Source organism: Xenopus tropicalis, chromosome 4 (genome assembly GCF_000004195.4).
Source record: "Xenopus tropicalis strain Nigerian chromosome 4, UCB_Xtro_10.0, whole genome shotgun sequence".
NCBI classification, from domain to species: domain Eukaryota; kingdom Metazoa; phylum Chordata; class Amphibia; order Anura; family Pipidae; genus Xenopus; species Xenopus tropicalis.
Window position 1 is genome coordinate 82,893,672 of NC_030680.2, and position 27,173 is coordinate 82,920,844.

The window sequence follows — 27,173 nt, forward strand, 5'->3', positions numbered from 1 at the left end:
ACGTGGCATTGCCCTTATTGAAACTACTGCTTTAATGCTTAGCTGAAAACTGGGACACGTCTGGACTTTTTTGACTTGGAGCTGCAGCATATAGAATTACATCAACCTTATATTGCTCGAGTCCACAGTGGTTTTAAATAAACTTGACAGTTTAGTAATATGTCTAATACAGTAGATCAGTGTCCCCTCGCAGAGCAAGGTAGGGCCCTGACTGCCTAGAAGCAAACACCACTTTTCTCTATCAGTCCCCAACTGCACAGTGACTATGCACCTTATGTATGTGATTAAATCAGAGAAGAACACTGTCTGGCACAACACTGCAAGATTGCTAAGGCCCACACAAGCAGGAACTCAATGTAAACCCACAAGATTATAAATTAAAAAAAAAAACAATGTACACAAACTGGGCACATTCATCTGTGGCCTTGTTTCTCCCATAAAACTACTTAGGGATCACTGTGGACCAATTGCTATCTCTGTCCTGCATAGCAGAAAAGCAGAAGAGAACATTCCTTCTTTAACACAATAAAATACAGAAGTATGAAAACAACAGTAAAATTAATATACTCACTTTCCAATTGTATTTGGTAATGCTACAAGTTGATTGTCATCTACTTTCAGATTTGTAAGTTTTTTCAAGAGACCTAAAACAGTAAAATAATGGCATAGATCAGGATGGTGTACGGAAGGTCACAACAAATGGTGTAATATTTACCACTACATATAAATGGAATGTGTGTGGCTTCTTATGAATATTCCTATAGATGAGAATTACAAAAAAGAATTTAATCTTAAACTGCCAGTATTTTTATAAATTTGCTGATACTGTGCCCACCTATAAGGACAATGACAGATGTAGAGGTTTGTCACTCACAGGCAACAAAGCTTCTGCAAATACCTTGTAATGAAGAAGAATAAGAATCGCTGCACGTAAAACACTTACATGAGGTCATCCATTTTGGGGAAGAAGGCATTTTCCTGATATTAAGCTCAGTTGCCACATGTAAAGTGTCATGATAAGAATGTGAGGCCCTAGGATTAATATAATTGTCCAAGTGGGTATAAACAATCTATAATCTAAATTTCACTTTGGATTGAGAACAAGGTAAATAATTTAAAGACCACAAAAAATAACTTCAAAAAAGTCATCCAGTTAAAAATATGGAATTCTAATTCCATAAAAATATAGTTAAAATTTTTTTTTTTTGAAGTTTAAAGATATAATACATTACAGTTAACTTAGAAAAATAAAAAGCTAACAGATCTTACTAACAGGGCTCTGCTGCCATGCTTCAGGTAGCAGCGCCCCTTGATATTGACATGCCCCCCCAGTCATCAAGTAAATGAAATATTTGTTGGTCCCAACACACACTAAATGTAAAAACAAATTTATTTCCACAATAGGCACAAGAGGGGGGCATCAGTCACTGCATAAAGTTATACGTTTGTAAGGTGGGGGACAATGATACAATACTAAAAAGGCTACCGGGGAGGTTCAGGCCCTTCCAATGATGTATTATGTATGTATAACTTTATTTATAAAGCGCTACAAGGATACACAGCATTGTACAATCTTACAATATACAAAATTACACACAGTGCCATGTGGTATAAGACACAGTAGGAAGGAGGTCCCTTCCCCATAGAGCTTACAGCCCCGCAGAGTTAAAAGTGGTTGGGTAACGCGGACGACTAATCTCCCCGAAATGCGATTACATTTTCGCCGGTGGGATGGCATACGCGGCGGAGCGATTTCAGTGAAATCGCAGAAGTTGCCTTGAGAGGAAACTTCTGCAATTTCAGTCAAATCGTGCCGCCGCGTATGCCATCCCACCGACGATTTACATTTTCACCGGTGGGATGGCATTTCGGGGAGTTTAGTCTCCCGTGAACAGGGAGATTTGTCACGGACGACTAATCTCCCTGTGTGCCAGAGCCCTAAGGCAGTGGAGGCTCTAGTTAAGTGGATATTCTTTGCAGACCATCTTAAAGGAGAAGGAAAGGCAAAATCACTTGGGGGTGCCAAAATGTTAGGCACCCCCAAGTGACTTTAACCGCTTACCTCGTACCCCGGGCTGGTGCCCCTGTTCGGAGAAAACATCACCAGCCCGGGGTACCTGGAGCGGAGCGCTTCCTCCTTCCGGCTTCCGCTTTCGAAAATGCCGGTGGCCGGGCATGCGCAGTAGAGTGAAAAGCCGACTTTAATGTTTAAGTTCGGCTTTTCACTCTACTGCGCATGCGCGTGCAGCAAATCACAAAGGCGGAAGCGCAGGCAGCTACCCCGGGCTGGTGCTGTTCTCTCTAAACAGGGGCATCAGCCCGGGGTAAAAGGTAGGCGGTTAAAGTCACTTGGGGGTGCCTAACATTTTGGCACCCCCAAGTGACTTTGACTTTCTTTTTCCTTTAAAACCTCATACCTGGAGTTGTTGAATATATTGATTTATATTCTGCCCAAAATCTGATCATAACCATTTCTTAATAAGTTCTGAACATAACAAAAATATGATATGAAGTTTAATGATAAAATTCATACAAATCGACTTACCTATAGAATCAGGTAACTGTTGTAATAAATTGGAGGAAAGTAAGAGATCTTCAAGGGATTCGCACCCAGATATATCTGTGTCTACACTTTCAATGCGGTTCTTTGACATGTCCAGGTATATTAACTGCTTTAACTTTCCTGTAGCCTTGGTAAATAAATTGAACACTGTTAAAATATTATAATTTTGCATTAAATTCTATTTAGTTGTTGCTATTTTTTTCTAGCCCTCCTCTTTTAAGTTAAACCTCTCCTAATTTTCCCTCCTCTGTTTCAGCTTCTTGTTTATTTCCCTTTTTATTTCTTTTCCTTAATATTATTTCTTTCCTAAGCATATTTATTGATCATTTCTTTCCTAGGCATAATTAATAATTCATTTGATATTAATTTTATTTAAATTGTTTCATCATTTTTTCGCACCACTTTTGTTGGTAGTTTTTATTTAGTGTAGTTAATACTGTGCAAGTTACTTAACACCAGAATAACTGAACTATCCCCATAAATAAATATTTTCATCAAAATGCCACACAGGAATGATCCTCAGCCTGTAGAAAAATGCTGGCCGAGACTAAGCCCCAATGCTGGCACCAGCCTGCTACCCTGGGTGCAGGCAGATATGACAGATGTCAGCAAAAAAAAACATGAGAGTTTGCATTTCACAGCTGTCAATTCTTCCTGCACCCGGGCGGATACAATGTTTCCAGGTGCAGGCAAGGTAGCAGGATGGTGTCAGCATAGGGGCTGATTTTAGGCCTGTGTTTTTCCACAGGCCCAAAATGAGCCCCATGTAGCACTAGCCTTATGCACTATTATTTTTATCTCTGATATTGCTATCTCCTAACATTATCTAACCAAATGCAACAGTAAATTCAAAATCCATGCTAAAGTTTGCATTTATTTATTTTATTTTGAATTTCATTGCTAAATAAGTGGCTTGAAAATGACCATTTAACTATAAATTCCAATTTGCCTATGGTCTTCCTTTTGGTTTTACTAACTATTCTTTGCTTAGTTGGCTTTCAGTCTTGCAATCAAATTTAGATGCTGTTCTGCCAGCTAGCCTAATATAGTAGTCTTCAGATGTGGTGGTCAATTTAGGTCTGCCTGGGTTGCTTTTGGATGACTTGGTTTGTGAAATCCTATTAAGCGTGTATTGTAGTGTAGCTGAAATTTATCACTGGGATAGATCTTAAGTACTTAGGAGACTGCTTCATAAGCAACTGTGACTTTGTTGCAAACCACTGGCAATTACTTTTTTGTTATGTTTTAAATCTTTTCCTAGCAGTAGCTTCAATAATTCATAGAAGACCATATTCATTCAGTAACGTCCCAATTTTAGTTGGTAAAAAACACACACACAATTCACATTGACACAAATGTTACCATCTGTATTGTCTTCACAAAAATGTGAAATGTGCATGTTTATAAACAAGAATTTTATATAAATTTCAATTTCAAATGGAAAGTTTTAAATTTGTGAATTATGTAAGTACAAAAATAAAACAGGATTCTCTGTGATAGAATTAAACAACTGGACCCATTGTAATGAAAGCACTGCAAACAGTATGGATTAGACAAACCATTAACATCTGTCACATTACAATATGTCACTAAGGCAAAGCAAACAAATTACTGTAGACATGCGCCAGATGAGGCTTACAGTGACTGCTACTTCCAGCTAATAACTTATTCTCATAACTAGCACCCTACAAGAATACAGCATACCTACACCCCTGGTGACCAGTATGTAGAAGTCACAGAAGTATAGGAAAGGCTCAACGGCTTAACTAAGATTTTTCATTTTTTAATACCAATTCACACTTCAACAGTTGCAAATCCCTCTCCTGACCTATCCCTCACTCTTCTGCTTCTTACTACAAAACATGCTCATAAATTCATATTGTATAAAATATATACTGTATGTAAAATATTTTATAGAGATACCTAACAGTGCTGTGCTACTGCCACAGTAGCCAAAATAAATATTGATAGATATAAAATATAGTATATCTACTTTTAAAGAATACTTATTAACTGGGTATTCATGTAGCACACTATTGTATCATTGGTATTTAGTCACTGAAACACTGTTTTATGCCCATAGTTTAATTGCTGGGATATGCTTTTTTGTGAATATTATATACCATCCCTAAAAAATATTTTTTTTACCATCTGGTTTTGAGTCAAGGTCTTGCTATATATTTTACAAGACTTGCATAATCAAGAATTGACTTTGGTTATCAAGTGTTCTCCAATTTCCAACAAAAAAGCACTAGAACAATTCTCTATCAGACAGACCTTTTCACTACATACAGTTTTCTTTAGTTACCATTTGAATTTGAACATTCTATTACATTAAAATAAATGCAATCCATTTATTCAGATTAGATTTGCAGCTATTGGAAGCACTCATGGAATTCTTTCACAAGCAGAACACATTTTTTTGATTTTGATTAAAGGAAGAAAATGAAGCTCATGACATGAACTGCAAGGATGCTAGCTGGAGTGCAAGTCCACTAATAAGAGGAGCCTACTGCAAGTCATTTTGATTTGATGTTAGATTTAGCAAATTAGGGCAGGAAATAAATCTCCCACCCAGAAAAGGTGAAGCATAAAACTAAATTTTGTCAGCTGCTTATGGCTGAATGGTAGAACTGCACACAGTGGGTCACTTTGCATCTACCCTAGATTGGCTGCTGTAATGCATGTAATGTATTGCCTTGAGATCCAACATAAAATGATAATGGAATATTACATCATATATTTATATGTATGTATTAATAAAATACATTATCATCTGTGATGGACTAAAGGTGGCAAGGCTCTGGAGATAAAAAAAAAAAATTAAACATAAAAATAGAATAGAAAATGACTCAGGATTTTACCACTTTTGTTAAATGTTAACATTTGCATTTATTATGCATTGGAACTGTCCCTAAAAGAAAGGAAAGCCCTGGAGCTATAAATGCCGGGGCTGCATGACAAGGGATCCGAATGACCAGCAGCCAGATTACACTGGTTTATGTTTAGAGATTGGCAGAATTAGATGCAGCCATGATTAGGTGAGATGAAAAGAGTTGAGGCTGGAGAAAGCTGGAGAAAGAAAGAGAGGGACGTGATACAAGGAAAGTAGCATTCACTTCCTTATCTTCTGAGCAGGTAGAAATGTCCCATTCACCCTCTCCTTTTTGCATATTTTCTTCTTCTTTATTTTTTCTTTTATCAATTAATAATGGAATGTGGATGTTTTTTTAGAATGCTTTGTTATTTTGTGGTTTCTGTATTTTTATACAGTATAAACTTGAGAGTCAGCATTGTATTAATTCATGTTAGCTACAATTGCTTGATCCAGGGAATGTCAGGGGGTCAGGAAGGATTTTTTTTCCAAACTCTTTAATTTCTCTGGATCAAAACAGTGGATATATGATAATGTATTTTAAGCTTTATTTGTCACAGCAGCAGTAGGACCTTGCCAGAGTACTGCAAAGGTAATTTTAGCAGAGGAAGAAATGAGGTTCTCTCCTGTGACTGCACAGTCGGTTGATAGATACAGATTCTACTACTGCTTGTGCTAGGAGACAGTCTGATTTGATTTTCTTATCATTGAGACACTGCAGATTCAGGACCGGCAGCAGGGCTGCTGAACTTCTCTCATGGTTGGTGATGCAGCTCCTGCTGGTAGAAGAGTTTGGGGCCATACTCTCTGTAGGTAGAGGCAGTCTAATACTCAGTGGCGGATATAATAACATAGTGCTGATCTCAAATGGCAACTATGGAATTTAAGTCTTTAGTGAGAAATGGCAAAGCATAGTAGCAATCTCTTATGAAATTCTGGCTTTAGAATATGAGTTATGCTGGCAAGGTCCTATTTATTTAATAAAATGTAAATAAATGCTGTGGCAATTTTTACCCCATCACGGTCTCCTAGGGTCCAATGGGATGGCTCAAAGAGAAGGGTCAATTGAGGAGTCCCCTTGTCAAGATAGTTGACTATAACAATTAGAAATCTATAACACATCATGTAACAACAATCTCTACAATTTTGCATAGGCACACTTTCCATACATGCCCACACATTAGCAACAATCTTTTGTACAAAGACTATAATTATGTCCCAGCTACTGGGATACAATAAGGTTGAGATCTAGAACTCCACCTGCCTGATTTGTAATCTGACCCTGACTATTGTATGAATGATATGTATATCTGCCTGCCAAAAATGTAAATTGAGGTTAGACCTAACAGCAATGTATGCTATTTCTGTTTTATGCTTTATCAAGACAAGGGAAAGCATTTCTAAAATGAATACAAGTTACTGCAAATAGGTGTGCTACATAAGGAGCAATTTATCATAGAAATCAATGTCAAGAGGTCTGAAAAGTTGGTATTTCATGTCCTGTAATACAAAGCCTGAATCATAAGGTACATTTTCTCCTTTATATACCCTATTTACTCGCTGCACTATTCTTCAGCACAGTTGGCCTAGACGTGATGTGCATCAGGGGAAAACTGCTTGCACTAGCTTAATACAGAGGTGGACATTGCTCATCTGCCATTAGAAATACTGTATGTGAATAATATAAGGGAATACGCTGATCATAACTTTAAAAGACTTCTTATGGGGCTTTGTGAGTTTTGTGGTTGGCTCAAAACCACTTAATCAGAATATTGCATAAGCCTGTGAAAGAACAGCACAAAGAATGTTTTGGCACAAATAAACACTTGCATATTTATACGCAAGCAAGTTGTAAAGTGCTTTACATTCATTTATAATAAACAGGGGTCTAACAATAATTTAACTAACAGGGTTACAGAATGAAAAATAGGGTCAAAGTGCCCTGCTCACAAGAAATTACAATCTTACAAATTGTAATGTTGCTACAGTGCAGCTCTGTAGTTACATAGTCAGAAGTGTTATTTCCTAAATAGGACACCACTGGAAATTCTATTGCCATATTTAAAAAGAGCAGGTTAAAAAACTACAACATTTATTTTGATTACCCCAGGCAGTGTTTGAAGGGAATTGTTGTCTATCCATAATTCCTTTAAGTTCTGTATTAGTTCCAGGCCTTCTGGCTAAAAGAAAAGTAAAATAAAAATCCACTGTCACTGACTAGTTTCTGTGTAAAGAATAAAATATGGTTAACATTGGTAAATACATCCAGTAGTAAGGGATTGCTATGTACTGTATATTCTGCAATATGAGTACAAGGACATGTCTAGGGAGTATATCCATTAGGTGAGAACTTCTCATTAAACACACTGCTGGGATACAGACCTCCAACGGTGCTTAGCTGAACCTTCACAAATACATACCCTCTGTGGCTGGTAAAACACTAGAGGGAAGGTACATATCTCTCAGAATGTACTAAGAGAGCCAACATATGAGGAGAATAACAAAGACTGTGGGGCCTATTTATTATTATTTTTACATGAAAAAGTCTGGCAATGTGTGGTGAATTTTGTTGCCATTTTTACACTGCATAATAAATCTGCCCCTTTGTGTAATCAACAAGCACAGGGACTGTGAGGCATGAGTCATCACCTGGGGGAGGGGAGCTCACTGCCAAAGAAGCAGGAAGTAGGAAGTAAAGTGAGAGAATTGCTGATGCAGGGAGATTTGAAAAGGAAACTCCTAAGGAGAGCTAAGGCTGTTAAAGTAAATTATTTAATGGATTAACTGTCCTAAGTGGGGCTAGAACTTTGCTGGAGAGAGCAAAACCGGTGTAGCCAGACTGCCAGACTGTTCTGGTTAATGAAGAAAAACTGTAAGTTGCTGTTACTTTTGTTGTGCACTGTGAAAAACCATTTCTCTTTTGGGAAACCTCTGTTGTAAATAAAACAAACATATTTATTGAAAACTCTTAGCGTGTCACTATCTATTACAGGGGTCCTTAAACTACGGCCCGCAGGCCGGATACACCCCCCCCCCGGTCATTTACCTGGTCCCTGCTGCGTCCTCACCCCTGGCTACTACCTGTCTGCCGCAGCATGGTCCTCGCTGGACACATCATTAGCATCAGACAGTGTGACAGGGTAACATGACATGCAGGGGCCGAGGACCATGCTGAGGCAGACTGGTATTAGCCAGGGGTGAGGACAAACTATAGTCCGGCCACTCAACAGTCTGAGGGACCGTGAACTGGCCCCCTGCTTAAAAAGTTTGATCTATTACAATAAAACGGTACTATTAAATCTGCCTTTTCATTAGGGTTGCCACTTGTCTAGCTTTAACCTGGACAGCCCGGTTTTCAGAAGGGCTGTCCGAGTCAAAACTGCATGGCTGCTATTCCAAATTAGGAAAACTGGGCAGGACCCCACAAGGTCACTGCTCGCCCCCCTGCTTGGAGTTAGCAGTAGGGAAAGGTGGCAACCCTATATTTGAGTGAATTCTTACATTACAGTAATCACTTTTGTATACTTTACCCTGTTCTTAGGAGTAACATAATAAACATTTGTTTACTTACCAGTTCTGTAAACTCATTATTGCCTAGATCAAGCCTCTCCAGCTGGGCAAGTTTACTCATAGACCTGTAACATAATAGAAAAAACGTTTATAATAACATAACCACTAAAGACTTTTGGGCATCTGTTTGATACTAAATTAATAATAATTTAATCATCTCTATAATCCTATATGCAACAACAATAGTCATAGAGAGAAGGAAAAAAAAGAGAAAACACAGCGCAACATATTTGTGTAAAGGCATTTTATAAAGTGTAAATATTAGTAAGCAATCCATTAAAACAGGGGCCCCCAACCTTTCTTACTCAGGAGCCACAGTCACATGTAAAAAGACTTGGGGAGCAACACAAGCACCATAAAAGTTCATGGAGGAATAAGGGCTGTGATTGGCTATTAGGGGCCTCTATGCACCCTACCAGCGTACAGGGGGGCTTTATTTGGTACTACATCTTGTTTTTATTCAGCCAAAACTTGCCCCCAAGTCAGGAATTCAAAAATAAGTCCCTGGTTTGGGGGCACTGAGAGCAACATCCAAGGGATTGGGGGAGCACCATGTTGCCCCAGAGCCACTGGTTGGGGATCACTGCATTAAAATGTCAAATATTAATATTGCTAATAATGAGATATAAATGTATAATTATTTTATTTTACTGTAGCTTTTACAATTGTGTTACTAATACAGCTTTTGTATTGTTATAAGGCTCCATTATTCTCACATTTCTTGATCTCCTTTAGCAGCCTTTCTGGATTATCATAACCATTTTATAACACAACTGGAGACAGGGGTCAATTACAACCACAAGTGCAGTGGTTGTACAAAGTGCAACTGCAATAGTTATGTCAATTTTTTTTATTGAAATTATTAAGAAATTGTATTTTATTTAAAGCAAGTGGTTCATATTAACCAGTGCAAAAAAGTGTATGAAACATACATTAAATACAAGGGTGCAAGGACACACCTTAAAGCAGAAGCTAAACAAAGTAAGCATTTTCAGAAAGGTCTATGTAAATACAGCCATAAGCACTCACAGTAATGCTGCACTGAGTCCTATATCAAAAGATACACAGGATTTCTTGTCTTATTTTTTGTAAACATGTTCTTTGGTATCTGACTTTCTTTCATAGAAAAGTCCTTGTTCCCGGGGCCTGGGTCTGTGCATCTCTCTCCTCTCTCCCTTCTCCTGCTTCCCCCTCCCATGAAAATTCATAAAACTCACTCCCCCCCACCCTTAGGAATGTGTAATCTGAGCTACCAGCCTCTAGAGCTGCAGTAGGAAGCTATAAAGACCAAGCTAAAATGGCAGCTGCAGTCTTAAACAAACAGAGAAAGCTTCTAGGGTTCTTAACTCTTTCTGCAGAATAAATATAGCGTTCTAGGTGGCAATAATGTGATGAATCTATCGGCAGTAAAATGCCAAAATGATTTTCTTTGGCTTTAAAAAATCCTGACCACCTGTACAAAAAGCCTGCAGTAGCAGAATCCTCAGGACCTCCTTTGTCTAAAGAATAGGATGGGCCCCTTTATCCCCAATCCCTCAGCCGGGAAGGTTTGCAGGCTCCCCTTTGCCGCAAGGCTAGGGAGACCCCTGTACCTTCACCCTCCAGGCAAAACAACAATGTTAACGACTTCTGTTGACCCCCAAAAGAGTATTCAGTCTTGTGCACCCATGGTGGGGCTGGGATTTAGGGGGGAAGGAACCTAATGGCCATATAACCCCCCCCCCCAGACCATTATGCAGACCCATAAGTGTCTACTGCACTGGATACATAGATCAACACATAAATAATCATGATCTTATGGCATCCCAGGGGTGCAAATCCTGTGGCGCATACAAGCTCAGGCTCCTTAGCATCCAGCCCTATGGCCAGAGGATCAAGTGACTACTGCCTTACTTTTGTGGGGTTTGGTGAAGCGCTACTGATAAGAACAGATACTTGCTATGTCCTCGGGCGGGCCAAGCCGACCAGGCACCCTAGGCAACCCGGTAGGCCACCTCGCCCCTGCACCTTTCCCCCGGCATTTCCGGGAAGCAGGAAGTGGGGGGGGAGGGAGTCATTGCCCCTACAACCAGTGGGGGCAAGAGAAGGGAGTGTGGCTAGGGGTAGGCAGGAGAGGTTCCTGCCTGGCACCTCCCAATCATTGTGCCCTAGGCAGGTGGCTCTTCTGCCTACCCCAAGTTCGGTCCTTGGCTATGTTACAATTGATGCAGATGCTCTTGCACTGTGATTTAGACACAAATGTGCTGAAAAATGTCCAGTTGCATAGGAGCTCATAGGAGTTCACATTGACACAAGCACCATTATGAGTTGCATCAATGTTCACACTCCAATGTCTGTTTCAGGACACCCAGTCTGGGTTTCATTCATAAATGACCCCTAAAGCCTTGTAGACAGGCCAATACACATACTGACTGAAAATTGTTTAAACTCTTTTTAAAACATAACTAAGGCGGAGATAAATTTAAATTTCCTTTAGTAACTGTAGATACAAACTGTTAAACAGAACTCAAAAATACTGTAACGCCATTGCCTATAGGGTAAGTTAATTAAAAAAAAGTTGTAGTTTTTGACTAATCAGTTTTTGACTTTATTAATAAGGCATTGCTGTGCAATACCATAAACCCATGCTGACTGCAAACCAATTGTATGGGAATTTTTAATGTTTAACCCCTTTAATTATTATATCATATAGTTGTTTTAGAATGTATAAAAATCCTAATTGCCCAGAAGGAATTGGTTTTGAGAGGAGAACGTATAAATCTTAATGCTACATTCTCTGTTAAGCTGGATGAAATCACCACTGAAGAAGTAGTTTTACTGCATAAACACAGGATTGTAAATGGCTTATATAGCTTATAAAAGTCTTACTGGTCATGTTATTTCCAAATCCTTACGTCTGAATCCAACTTCTGCACATAGGTACTAGTAAACCCATTGCATAAATCATTTTTTTTTATAATACATTAAACGACAACGCAAAATATAATTTTTTGCCTAATAAAAGAAACCAAAATTCTAAGCAGCTTTGCAATATACATTTATTACAAGTCTGTAATGGTTTTTGAGTTATTTGTATTTATAATTGCTATTAGAAGCAGTGGTTGCCTGTCCTTTTCTATTCTCTGCCCTGGTGGCTCTGACTGTTGAAACATTGTAACACAAGCCAGCAGAGTGACAGACCTGCCTTGCTGGAGAAGCAAGACCTTTGCAACACTGTTAAAAAAACAGTTCAGCAGTTCAGCAAATGCTGCTTTCAATAGCAATTACATTTACAAATAGCGTTTAAAGCGCTACAAATTTTTGATTATTTCATATTGGAAAGTTGCTTAGAATTATGTTTTCTTTCATTATGCAAAAAATTATTTTTGGGGTTGACATGCCCTTTCAGAGTTCTATTAAATGCTTATTCCACATTTATCTCTTCTTCTTGTACTGTCTCTCTATGTAAACACAAGAGGGCTAATGTATGTTAATAAGTGTAATTAGTGTAATTGTGGACCTGCAATTTCCATGCAGTGAGTTGTGCATAAAACAACTTTCATTAAAGGTACTTGCACCAAAATGTTCTCCTTGCACTTCCTTATATTTATGCTTTGTTCTTTCTGCTTACTTTTCCAAATGTTCCACTTCTGCGCCTATTGATGCAGGGGAAACCATGGAGATACACACAATAGGCAAGTATACATGCACCTAAAGAACTGGGAGCAAACATCACTCTCATACTGAACACCAGAAATTAGGCCAGACAGAGGCAATTACATCCATTTTGCAACAAAATGTACAAACAGTTGTGGTAATTTTGGCTAATTGAATGCTGCTGCAGTAGGGTCAGTGCACTTGCACCCCTGGACTGGCAATCTGTGGGTTCTGGCAAATGCTATGGGGCTGCTGTAATAGCCATAGACAGTCACTCTTTGATAGGCTGACGGGGGGCTATTTGGGCCTCTGTGTACTTGAAATGCCAGGGCCTGTTTTGAAGCCCAATCCAGACCTGCACACTTGCATGAAGAGCACGACCCCTTTGTGACTGCAATGAAGCCAGAATGTGGGGAAAAACACTGCATTGTAGGGAAAAACATGGCAATTGCACTCAAAATGCACATTGTTCAAGGCACTTGCTAACATATATGTGCCCTAGAAACCCCCCATATATGTACCTTAAATCCCCAGACTGAAGGATTCTGCAAGTAGTGTTAAAATCCCAGTGAAATAGCATTGCAAAACTGTGTTTTTTCTCATGAAGTAATATAATACTCCATGCAGAAAATCAGGAAATATAAACTGGAACAGTGTACCTTGTGACCCTATAGGCTACCACAGCGATTTAACTAATACATATTTGTGTATTGCTGTAACATACCAAAGAGTAGTAGTAGAGCAACAATAAATAATTTATAAAAAATCCCATCTTACTTTTGGCTTCAGTGAGGAAATATAGAAAATCCTACATGGAATAGATCAAAACGTTTCATGATCAAAAGATAAAAGGCATGAAATGTTTATAAAAGGCATCTATCTGACAGCCGCTGTAACTCTGCGCAGTGGTAACGCTGAGTGGGTGAGTATTAAAAGGTCAAAAAAATTTTTATTAAAAAATAGTTGTGAAATAAGGCTGACAGAATTTATTCTTAAAAATTATTTCCAATTGTCAGGCCAGCAAGCCTGAAAAGATGCTAAAAACATTGTGGGTTTTCTATGCTTATGTATGCTCTTGTTAAAGGAGACATTTTATATAAAGTTCATATTCAGTTATAATATTCATCCTCCCTCAAAATGGGAAATGATGCAGAAAGAAAGATGTTTTGAAAGCATTTTACCTCCTAAAACTGCCATTATATGAGAGCTGCATACACAAGCTCTCCAGTCTGAAGCCAGAGCCAAATGAGACATGGGAGTGTCGCTTCAGTCTCCCACAGGAAGTGGTCACAGCACTGACAGGCTTTACTCAGCAGCAGCAGCAGGGAAAACCCCTCCCTCCTTCTGTGTCTCTCTGCTTGTGCTGCTGACGGGGGGGAGAGGAGCGAGTAGAGCAGGAACAGACTGCTGTGACATCGCTAAGCCCCGCTCGATGAATACTCACTTCACTTTAAGTGGTTGAGGTTGTGTCATTGAAGTCTATGAGGGCCGGCGGCCCTGAGCCATATACTGAAGAGTCTAAACCAGAAGCTGGCATAAGGTCTGGGTAGAGCACATTTTTCAAGCAGTTATGGACATATCTGAACCCAAAGGTATTAAAATAAAAGCACTTCCTTCTATTTTACATTATTTTACATGGTTTAGTGCATTGTAAAAATGTATGGTACATATCCCCTTTAAGATAGAAATATGGACCTAATGGGGGGGGGGGTTGAGTTGGTATGATGATCAATAAATGTGAGCTTCCCTATGCAATTGAATCGGCTAATAAAATTCTGCTGTGAGGACGTAACCTAACAAAGTATACACACACAGATTCAAAGATAAGTTGATTCAGAGCAATTGTTTCACTGCAACATGTTACAGCATTGTGTGCATTAAAACTCATTGGAGCTGATTCATCAAAGTATGTGTTCGAATCCCGAAATGTGTAAAATTCAGGTTAGATACGATAATTTCTGATGATAGCAAATATCACAAAAATGCTTCCAAAAAAATCGTATTAGTCACAATAATATTGTTTTGGCAATCCTAAAGTCACAAAATTTTCGTATCTGAACAATCGTAAACGGTGGGAAAACCTTTCTGATTTTGATCCTTCTGTTCATGATTTTGGAAGCCTCCCATAGGACTCAATGGCACTCTGCAGCTCCAACTTGGCCAAAGTAAAGTCACGATACCGCAGCTTGAATGAATCCAAAACGTTCGTACTTGGTGCAACAATACGATTTTGTTGCGTAATTTTTGACACACAGTATGAAAAAAATTGCGCAAATTAGCAAAAAAAATGGCGAAAATACGCAGAGTAAGAAAATTTAGAAGAAATACAATTTTTTTGTGTTTGGCGGCAATCGTACTTTGATAAATGGGCCCCTACCGAATAGTTTTTTTGTTGACAAATTAAAAAAACAAAGTTGGCAACATTCTAAAATCTGTGAGCATTACCCATACTTAACATCCTTGCTTAGAACTGTTTCTTCATATCTTCAGACCTATCGCTGAGCGAAACAATAAAGGAACTAATCCCATGAATATTAGTGATTTGTCACAAACTCTATATTGTGTGAATACCAGGCAGAAATGTGTTTTTGCACTCATTTTGACAGGTGCATGTACAGAGATTTACAGCATGATTTGAACCGCAATAAATCCTCTTTCCCCTCAGCACCATTTGCTATTATAAGCTTGTGACTTACTGACTTGTATGAGGTGGATTGCTTCCTTAGATCAAAACATTTTAAGGTGAAATACACTGGCAAAGTCAGGAGGGAAACAAAGCAGGAATGTTGAAAAGAAAAGCCAGTTCTGCTTTTATTTCATTTTCAGCATTATTAATTGGTTCTATTAACCAGTAGCCTAAGCAGCCTTATTCTTTCTTTACATCATCAAACAGCTTTCACTGAGACAACTGCAATGCTTTTTCCCAGCAACTTTGTACCCAGCTATGTTGTGATTGTGTAAAGTCCGTACTCCACCATCAAAGGAATCATTTAGGTCAACAAGCGAAGTGTTCAAAGTACAATTTCAAGCACAACTGCCATGTTTACTGCCATGTTTTTTTCACACAATGCAATTTTTTTCCCAGAATTCTGGTATAATAGTAGACACTTAACGGGTTATTTTCCAAGTGCAATTGGGCTGTTCTTACCATAATTGCATCAGATCCATCAAAATGGATGTAGCTGTGCACTCAAAATAGATTTTTTTTTGCCTCTCTCATTTTGATGGATTCACTTGTTGAAAAACAGTAAAACAGACAATTCAGCAAACAATAGTGAGACAGAAGGGGTAATTTAAGACAACAACTGCAAGGTGCAAAGTACATTTTGGATGCAGTTTGCCATATTTTACCTATAATGCAGCATTTTTCTCACAATTCCAGTGTAATTGTGACTATGAGGGGGAGTTTTGCCTAATGTAATTGCACAATGGCATCATCAGTATGTGTCAGATCCTTTAGGTTTTAGTCTGCTTCACATACTGACACAGCTTGCAGTGGAAACCCTGCAATTGCCACAAGTTTAAAGGTGGCAGTAGTCCCAATGTTCCCCCGAGTCAACTAGTACACTTGCATAATTTAGAACAAAAGGTGTGGTCACGCATGATATCCCAAAACCCAGAACAAAAGCCAAGGTCCCTGGTCTGAACTCACTCTTCCACCTATAACAACCACCTTTCGCTTTGGGAGAAGCCCTCCAATAGTCGGGTGCCACCAGGACTTACATGGGAGAAACAGGGCAATTGTTCTGGGCAGGCAAGGGAACCAAATCAGAAGGAGGAGACGATCAGGCCGAGTTCAATACCGTACTGGCAACAAGGTACAAAATCGAAATCAAAAAGACATGGTCAAAGATCAACCAAAAGGGACATTTATTATTATTTGTGCATCAACCAAGTAAAACCATGCCATCTAAAACCGGTCAGAGTCATGTAAAAGTATTTTGGAAGCTGTCCTGTATCCAACTGGAACATCTTCTTTTGCTTTGTGGTATTAGAGGTTTTCGGATTTTTCAAATGCTCCATTCATGAAAAAATTAGTAAAAAAAAAATTGTTTTTTCCCATATTTTTTTCATTTGTGCTTTTTAAAAAAAAAAAAAAAGGCTGTTTTAATAAATCATTTGGCATTCATGGTTTTACAGAAAGGTTTTTTTAAAAACTACTTAAAGCACAAAAATTTGAATGTTAATAAATGGGCCTCATTGTAATGGAATCATAAGCATGTAATTCCACTGCATTTGATTCATTTTGTTTACCCTTTGAAGCAATCAAGTGTTTGATTTTTTAGTATTTTCATAAATAAGCGCACAATCAAGGTTATCAGGTTTTTTGAATTTGAAAAAAAAAAAAAAACTTTTTTTTGAGCTGTGACTTGATTGCATTACTTTTTTAAAAAAATTAATTTACAGGAAAAAAACTGTGATTGCAGGTTAAAATACTTGGGCGGTAATAATAAACTGCAAAGTAGATTTTGCAAACTCGAAAATTAATACATTTTTCAGTATCATGTGACCCAAAAATTCATTGGATTAGGGCCAAACTTAAAATAAAATAATGCAATCTCAAAATGTTAGCTTTCAATGAACCACAGAAATTTTCTGGGTGCAAGTACAACTATATCTACAATGCAGATATTATATTTCTATATTTCTGGCCGTTTAGCAACATAAATTCTATTTAACCAGCTCTGCAAATATGTAATTTTGTTTTATCAATTCTCAGCACCATTAAAGTGTAAACTCTACGAGAAGCTCTCTCTTTTACATGTTATACTGCTATTTAAATTTTATCCACCAAAACCAAACAACCAATAAACAATAACTGTACACAGATATTTTTCATGCAAATGCTATTCTTAATTACATTAATCACACTGCTCAAATGATAAATAAATATACCAAATATAAAACATTTGTAAAAGGAAGGCAAGCTTTTGGATTTGTTATATTTTTTTTCTATCTTCTTGTATATCCTCTGGGTATTGATACCTATGCCAAGAATAAAATCCTACTAATTCCTCAGAAATATCAGTATTTCTTTATGTGTGTTATTTTTTAAATTAAAATATCTAATTGGATGCCCTAGAGATTAAAAGTAAACAAAATAGCAGCGGAAAATATGCTATGGACCATTATACATGTGCAGAATAAAATGAGTTTATTTTTAGTAAACTGGAGTAAATCCTATTAAGACCATAAAATTAATCTGTTGATATAGAGAATCCAGTGTGCTTTTAAAAGAAATCCCACTTTCATCTTAAATCCTGGTTATCACAAACTACAGGGTGTATATGCGTCTGTACTTAATGGCTGACATTTAAAATGTTTTTTGTGTTCTTCAGCTTTTAGTATTGAAAAGAGTAGCTATAAATGTTAAAAATGCTTAATCTACTTCCACTTAGCCAGTTATTGCATCTGAATATAAAAACCTACTATAGTAGGTAATTTGTCATTTATTAATTTGGTTAGTATAGAATTGTATATATTTTTATAAATAAGCAATTGCTTTATTGGCTCCTAGGTCAATTCTCTAACAATCAGACAAATTTAACATGGTTTCATGTTGTACAAAAACAAGTGACTCTCATGAAATGTCACTTATCTATCTAAAAGAAGCCAGAATTAGGTTATACAGGACCAGATTCAATTACAAGGAGAAAAAAAATATTTCACGTTTTATCTTATAAATACTCTGTTGTGATCTATGGGGAAATCAGGAACTGCATGTTTTTTAAATAAGGAACCTTGCTACTAATTTTCTGAGGAGTCAACAGTACACATATTACAAACAGTGCTTGTATGTATTATTAATAACAGATTTGCTGCATAGCACCTATAATCAAAATAGCATTACCTCATACTATCCATTAAAGATAACCTGCACTGTTGGAAGAATGGGTTATATAGGCTTGGCCTGTAAAGATAATGTGATGAATAAATGAGCTAAGTAGTTAGGTTATATACTGTATGCCCCGTTTGGCTCAAGAAATAACATAAAACATATTTTTTTTTGTGATTAAAAAAACAGACAAAAAGAATATTCAACACAAGGCCTATTCATTGAGCTCATAATGCCCCTTACAATTATCAACTTGGCATTATGAAGTAGCCCTAATACTCAAAATACTGCATTGCTTAGAAAGTCAGAAAAATGTAAGAAGCACAAACATATACTAAAAATGTAAGTGTTACATGATTTCTTCAAGCAGTCTTGATGTTACAAGTGACAACTACTCATGAATTCTCTCTAGAATAGGGTGGCGTGTTTAGGTATAGACTCTAACTACTGCAGATGGTGTGATTCTTACCCTGGAGATGGTCTATAGCTAAATACATACTGTACCCTGCAGCAGGCTATATTTCTGTCAGTGGTAACTAGGTATGCAACCACAACTGACAGCTTTGTTAGTGAATTCCCCCTTGACAACATGACTCCTCACTAAAACTCTAATAGTCTTACTGTGTTCCTCAGACTAACTATCCCATCTTACTCAGGAACTGATCAAATCTTTGGCTATACCTGGACATTCAGTCTCCTTCTTTAATCTTAAAATTATCTAAATACCTTTATTTAGAATAGTTAGAATACCTATTAAAATATTTAATAGAATGAGTTTAAATTGATAATCATACATTACTATAATATATATGTGTTAGCATTACTTGTAATGAATCACAGAAAAATCTATAAACTGATGAAAGCCCAGCTGTGTTTATCTCTCAAGCTTCTAACAGGGCATGCAGAGGGAACAACGTTTGCCTGTAATGGTGGGCTGGGGACAATGCCATCATTCCACAAGATCGATTAAAATCTAAGGTGGGAATTTTATTGATTATAGCAGTGAGTCTGTATCACCCTAACATAGTGCAAGGAATGAAAAATATTCATGCTTTGTTTTTCTTTTTAGCAGGGAGCAACTGCTAGTGAAATAAAGATCTGGAAAATACCATAAAGAAAAAAAGGGTTTATTTATAAAGATAACTGGGCATTTCATTATACGGTGTTCCAGTGACTAGTTCATCAAGACAATAATCAATGCTTTATCATATTTTTCCTATAGGGTTTAACATTTAGTTTTTAAGCACATAGAATCCATTCTCAGTAGAGTATACAAACAAAAGAGCGGATTTATAAAAATTTGAGATTTTTGTGTCTTTTTCCGTAATATAACATTAAGCACAATATACATTTTTTTTAAATAAATTTGCAAAAAAAATTCACTTTACAAAAAAACTCTACTAGTCTCTACTATCTGGGGAGCTTCTATAGAAGTCATCGGGGGGTGTATTTCAACATTTAAGCTATATTATTTTTACAGTTGAATTTGCACTTCAGTGTTAATATAGTTAGTAAGGCAAAAATGCAATCTATAAAGGCTGAAGTGACCAGGTTTCTAACATAATAGCCAGAACTGTACTTCCTGCTTGCAGCTCTTTAACCTCTTAGTCGGTGACTTTAGGGGGAGCAAATGGGACATAACTGTTCAGTAAGTTTGTGAGCAGGAATGTCAGATACTAACTGTTATGTGCCATGTGTCCCCCCTAAAGTTGCTGACTAACTAAGAGGTTAAAGAGCTGAAAGCAGGAAGCAGAGCTCTGGTTACTGACTGCTAACAGCTTAGAGAGCTGTAAAGGAGGAAGTAGTGTTTTGGCCATTATGTTAAAACTTTGCCCAATCCAGCTTTTATAGATTACATTTTTGCTTAACTGACTATACTGAAAACATTTTTTATTTTGTGCAGTCTATCTATTTTGTCCATTTTAATTTTTACACTGAAGTGTTCATTTAATGCATTTTAACTTTTTCTGATTTAGGTTGTTTTGTAAATATGTTTGCAACTGAGATAAAATTGTGGTCCTGAAAAAAGTTGAGGAAGGGTATAATAAGCCTTGGAACATTGATTACCCTAGAAATCAATAAAAACAGCTTTTGCAAAACAAACATGCTGCACCATCATTTATATGAAATGCTTGGAGCAATCACGGAACCACAGTATGGTGAAAACTAAGTATGCTGTGACGTATAAGTCCAGGTAAATGCTGTGAATTTTTTCATAGCCACAGATCATACACTTTTCTTAGAAATATTTCATATAATTTTGTTCTTTTCTCTCTGCTGATTCTGGCTTAACTTTTCTTATTTTCCAGCACTCTGACACTTTGCCATAGACACATTTTATTGGAAAGTATTTTATCCAGTTTATTTCCCTGAAGTCTAAACCTCTCTCAAAACATTTTCCAGCATTGCTGTTTTGTAGCCATTAGATCATCAGTGTCTTTGTACTTCTAGGCCCTCAGTCAGCTGTGCTTATCTTTTGTGGTAGTCAAGTTGTTCTTTTAATAAAAAAATGTACATAACATTGCATAAATGCACTACACATCTGTCTATCTATCTATCTATCTATCATCTATCTATCCAGTTAACTATACATTTCATAGAGTGGTGTTCCCCTAGATCTCTCTTTGTCTTTCTTGCTTTCCTGTTAGCAGCATGGTTTACTTTGCACACTTTGCGGGTAATGTGATAAAAGTTCTAAAATTTGACCACATAAAGTAACCTATAACCCCAAATTCGAATTTAGAATTTTTGCCACAAAAAACTCAAAATTTGGTAAACAGTCAAATTTGAATGTTAGTAAATGTGTCCTGTAGTTTTTAAAAATACTTACAAATAAAATACTTTCTTAAGTATTAGTTAAATTTGCTGTAAAATCCCTAAATAGGATCTGATGCAACCACTTGCTTTCATAAATCACATAATTAGTTAAACTTAGGGGCTGATTTAATAATGCACGAATCCGAATCCCGAAATAAGAAAAAATCGGATTGGAAACGAACATTTTGTGATTTTTTCGTAAATTGTCGCAACTTTTTTGTAGCCATTACAACTTGCTCGTAAATTGTCGCGACTTTTTCATAGCCATTACGACTTGCTCGTATATTGACGCAACTTTTTCGTATTGAGCGCTCGTAAACGGCGGCCAAACCTATATGACTTTGCATGATTTTGGAAGCCTCCCATAGGACTCAATGGCACACTGCAGCTCCAACCTGGCCCAAGGAAAGTCACGATACTGAAGCTTGAATGAATCCAAAACTTTCGTACTCGGCACGACGGCTACAAAAAAGTCGCGACAATTTACGAGCAAGTAGTAATGGCTACGAAAAAGTTGCGGCAATTTACGAGCAAGACGTAATGGCTACGAAAAAGTCTCAACAATTTACGAAAAAAAAGCAAAATACTGATCATTATGAAAAAAACGCATTCGGACGCTTTTCGGACGTTCGTGGATTAGTAAATGTGCCCCATAGTGTACTTGTGGGCAAAGTGTTATATGCTGCCAAAATAAATACTGTACAACTGTTTTTGAAAGGTCCCAGAGTTTGTTACACAACATATCTGAACAAACAGCATCACACAGACCAATCTTTCAAAAACTCAAAGCAAATTTGGAGTAAGGTTCCTAGGTAGCACCAATCAGCATGAGTCATAAAAAATATCCCAGAAATGTAACATCTGCCATATATCCATCATGGAAATGATAGAAGGAAAAAAAATAAAGGGAAAACACCTACATGGAAAGAAAGGGAAAAGTAAAGAGGGGACAGAATGGTTACTCAGAGTTCCTGGCAATAGGGGAAGGAGGAGATTGAAAAGAGAAAGAAAGGTGGATACTTTGCAATTCAGAACTAAGATATAAGGAGAGATCTGAAAGATAAGAGCAATGCAAGAGAATGGGAAGAGGAAGAAGAAAAAAGAGATTTACAGCGCTATTAACTGAGGAGGAAGAAGGGGAGTGGTGGGAGAAAGTTGTTCTGAATATCAAGCAGAGAGCTGACTAGAGACAGCTCTCTGCTGGTGGGCTTTCCTTCTGTCCATCTAATAATTTCAGTATTTTTGTTGTGAATCATTTTGTAAGGAAAATTGTATTATATACTGTAAGTATTTCATGGACAGGGGGAAGTTCCTCTGGAGCGTATTGTTTGGGAATTTATTTACAATTAGTTGTTTGCAATTCCTTCAAAGAGAATCAGTTGTTGACAGTTAATAAAGAAGGCATTAAGTTATCAGATATGGAAAGGCTGAGAAGTAAATTTAACCTTGTAGAAGAAAATGGGGAAAAATTTATGAAACGGCAAAAATGTTATGCGTCAAAAATATTTTGACGCACGCCATTTTCTTTACGCACACATTTTTTTGGACATGGGTGACAATTTTGTGTCTTTCGGCAAATATTGTCATCTGTTCCGCGAAAAACAAACGCCAATGCCAAACCGTGGAAATTCGCCACTAATCCATGCCTGCCTAATTATTACGCCCATCACTAGTCAGAATTTATTTATACTTGCAGCTACTAGTGAAATGGTTAGCCTCTTACCTTAGGGATACTGCAACAGGTACTGCAAATTTCTGAGGACTCTGTGTGTGAGGAGTGACACGTATAGGCCACTGCTGATGTAGTGAGCCTGTATTTGTGTACCACATGTTTAAAACCTCTACAAGTAATTAGTTATTATTCAGAACTATTCATTATTTATTATGGAGGTGGCAAATCATTTTATATTGGAGGCTATTCCATATATATTTTATCAGATTTTTTTTAATTTGAGGACATATTTTACCTTCAAAGATGAGGTACTTCAATGGGTAGGAAATTCGCACCCACTTATTCTAACCTTTATATGGGTAAGGAAACACATATTTGGAGGTGCTTTATGATTTGATTTTTGTGTGGCAGGGTGATTCGACTGATGTTTTTTTAGGAAAGCTAAATAATTATGATAAAAATTTTAGATTTACAGGTAGTCATAATGCACAAGAGATATTGTATTTGGGGTCCAGTAATCATAAAGAAATCACAACAGTTTATCAAAAGAAATATGCAGGAGACGTGAAAATAACATAATACACCAATTTTTATCACATCTTATAGTCATTAGTTTAATGAAATAAGCAAAATTATTTAGAAGTATTTGCTTCTTTTTACTGCAGACTAAGAGCCAGTGTGTGTGTGTCCATATGTTGCTGTTAAATAGTAGGAATATGTATAGATAAGGCTGTTAGGTAGATAAACAATTAAGAGGTCAATTGCAACACTGATGGAGTGGAATTGATGCACAGCTGAGATAGGAGAAACCAGAGCTGTTACTTGGACATTCCACAAAGCTTGGTTTTATGGAAGAGTAGTGCGAAAAAAGCAATAATTGAAAAAAAAAATCAAATCTTGTTGGGGGCTTTCCAAAAGGCATATAGGAGACAACTCTACTCATAACCCTGAGAGTACTATTCAAATAGTAAAGGAAGGTAGTGGTAGAATCATGATGTTGGGGTGTTTTTTATCAACTAAGAAACTGGCCAGGATTGTGGCTCAAAAGAATTTAAATGTAGGGTAATTTAGGTGAAAACTTATTCCTGTCTTAATGCTGCAAGAGCCCTAAGACTAGGGTGGATATTCATCTTTCAGCATGCAGTGGCTCTAACACAGATAAAGCTACTGTGGTTCTTTACATCCAAAACTTGAATGTCAATGGTACCATACAAGCAATTCCAAATAATACATTAATGAACCAAATATTTGTCAAAGCCTTTCATGCTAAGGAGCAAACAGATTCAAACAGAGTTTAACCTAAACCACCAAACCCTGACTACCAATGGGCAGTTAGTTTTAATTGCTAAAGCACAGTTAGAATAATAAAAACAAATGTGAAATTAACAACTCTGGCTTTTGGAGCTATGGAAAACTATGCCTTACCCCCAAACATTACTTTCCATAGTGCAGCAATGTAAAACCTAGATCTTTGGTGTTTAAGTGCATTCTGGGAGTTGTAAAATAACATCTGGAGGGCAACCAATTAAAATTTACTCAAACTCACAATTATTTTTTGTATTACTCAGTTGCCATCTCAGGGCCTATACAATCATAGGCAGCTAACCCCAACATCAATCCTTTTGGGAAGTGCAACTACATAATTTCTATAGGGGGTATATATTATAGTATCTAGTATATTAAATAAAAGGGGGCCATTTACTAAAGGTGGGGTTTTCTTCACAATTCAATTTAGTCATGGGGAAAAAAAAATCTGCAATTTATTAATCAACAAAACTTTGATGAACCAAAAAGAAAAATTTGCTATCTACAATCTGCTAAGATCATGTAGAAGTCAATGGCAGATGGAAGATCCTTTTTTGCTTCGTGGTTTTAAAGGTTTTTGGGTTTTTTGACAGTTGAATTCTTGCAACAATATAAACGTTTTTTGTTTTTTCCGCAACTTTTTCTGTTTGTACTTTTTTAATTTGTGTTTGTTAATAAATGACTAGATATTTTGTTTTTTGTGGAAGTGGTTTTAAAAAATCAAAATTGGTAATATATAATAAACTTTTAATAAGTTTATCTACACAATATCATAATATTATTCACTTGCAGACACAAGACTGCCCTAAATATAGCACCCTGCATTAAATGCAACTTGCATTCGAAAATATCACTGATCTAATAACTCAAGTAATAGTAATTCCAATACAATTTAGCTTTTAGAGTCAAAATTGCTTAGTTCTTACCTGAAACAAGATATCATCATCTTTCAGATATCTATTTATATATCTATCTATTCAGTTGCACAAATGAATATCATTTCTTTAGATGAGAAAAATGTAATTTGCTACTTTTTTTTCCCTACAGCTGTAAAAATATGGGATTCTAGGTATGAATGTGCTGAGTTGGTAGATACAATGCATACCCATAATAAGTTTGACATGTCAGTAAAGATTTATCATTATAAAGTCAGCTGCACTCTTAGGTATATCCCCAAAATAATTTAGTCTTAAAAAGTAGCTATTTTAAATTAACATTGACCTGGAGGGCAAGTATGATGTGTATCATATTGATTTACACTAAACTGATACCTACAAATTTAAGTTTAAATGGAATAGTAGACACACAGATGACATGTAGGTTTTATAGAAGCGCACTGCTTACATGTCCATTTAAATAATAAAAATCAAGAAAATAAATGACTATAAATAAATGAAAATAAATGCCAATATTTGCAATGGCTTGACTTGTGCTCTTTGAACATTATAGGAAAGAATCCATAATCATATATGCAAATTGTGTTGTTTGATATTTAGCATCTAAATTTATTATTGAGTAAAAAGCCAGGAATGTTGGGCATTTATCCTGCTTAAAACAGTGCAGTGAGTTTAAAATATATTTCCCCTCCTGGAGCAAGAGATTAAGAGCAGTCACAAGCTAGTAATGTAACACAAGCATTGGTTTGAATATAGATGCAATATTTTATTATTATAAAGTTGTCTCTAATTGAATGTATTTGATGTTACTTTTACTTTGAATCAGCAATTGTTTGATTACTGAAATAACTGTATATATATGGACAAAACAGGTGCAATTTTTTAGGATACAGCGGAATACCATTGCAGAGGGGGCCTGATCATTCAGGATCAGTGCCCACTTTAATATGAATGTAAGCAAATGCCAACAACAATGTACCCACATCTAATAGAAAGACCATAAGAAGTAAGGAAAGGGATGCTTAACAAGCAAAGGTATGCCAGTAAATTGGCAAAAAAGATGGGGGGCTGCTAAAGACAAATTGGAAAATCATTTTAATAAAAAATACATTTATTAATATGAGACTATAGCAATTATTCTTTTCACTAAAGCAGTACTTTTTGATCCTCCACATGTTTCCAACATTCACTAATTCTTTAATTTATTTATCAGACAGAGAGAAATAAAGAGAAATAATACAGGAAAATACAAACAAAGTGAAGGAAAAAGAGAAAGAAATGGTATTCTGCTCAAAGGGAAATTAGGTAATAACCTTTAAACTGGAGGCATTAGGGTTATAAAATACAAACTGAAAAAACTTTATCTGAAAATAGGTTGAAATAGCTTATTATGTTCTACCATGACCCTCCATATAACCAGGCTTTATAATACCCTTTTTTAATGAAATTAACACTGTGAACAGTTGTGTTAAAGGGTGTTTTGTTTATGTCAAAGCAAAGTTTCATACATCTGTAATTACGCCTAGGTTGGGCTGTAAAAATGTGTAACCTAACACTAATGTCAGGAACTTGGTTTTCTCTGAGGGGTATCTCTTATCCCAATTCACTGCCTGTAGAAATGTACTGTGTCAGGCAGGAAGTTTCATTATCAGAACAAAGCAATGAGAACAGTACACAAAACAAAACAAAATGTTAATAGTTCAGTAAATATGTAGAAAGTTAAAGGTTTCAATTGTTGCTCTAATGGAATATAGTTGTAAAACAGTAAACTGAATTCAAGAGCCATAATACCTATAAAACTCTTATTTTCCCAGCTGTAGTTTATAAATGAGTCCAATAAAAGAATACTAGCACCTACACAGCCAAAGAAGCACTTTTAATCTAATTAAGCAATGAGTAAAGTAAACCAATGACAGTATAAATGTAATGGGAAAATGATAGTCCATTTACAGATTTCATTAATATTTATATATTTTGTAAATGGAAATAACAACTGCAAAATT

The 27,173-nt window shown here is 36.5% G+C and overlaps 1 protein-coding gene across 11 annotated transcripts in view; it reads right to left on the bottom strand.

The window, feature by feature from the left end:
- The window catches only part of lrrc7 (leucine rich repeat containing 7), a 216,830-nt gene that overhangs the window by 77,403 nt on the left and 112,254 nt on the right, over positions 1–27,173 (bottom strand). For all 11 annotated transcript variants that reach the window (XM_031900216.1, XM_031900220.1, XM_031900221.1 and 8 more), the window contains 4 exons: positions 9,010–9,073; positions 7,544–7,618; positions 2,546–2,690; positions 572–644 (listed from right to left, as the gene is read on the bottom strand). In XM_031900216.1, the coding sequence (XP_031756076.1) occupies positions 572–644; positions 2,546–2,690; positions 7,544–7,618; positions 9,010–9,073 (357 nt within the window). The remainder of the gene's footprint in view (positions 1–571; positions 645–2,545; positions 2,691–7,543; positions 7,619–9,009; positions 9,074–27,173) is intronic.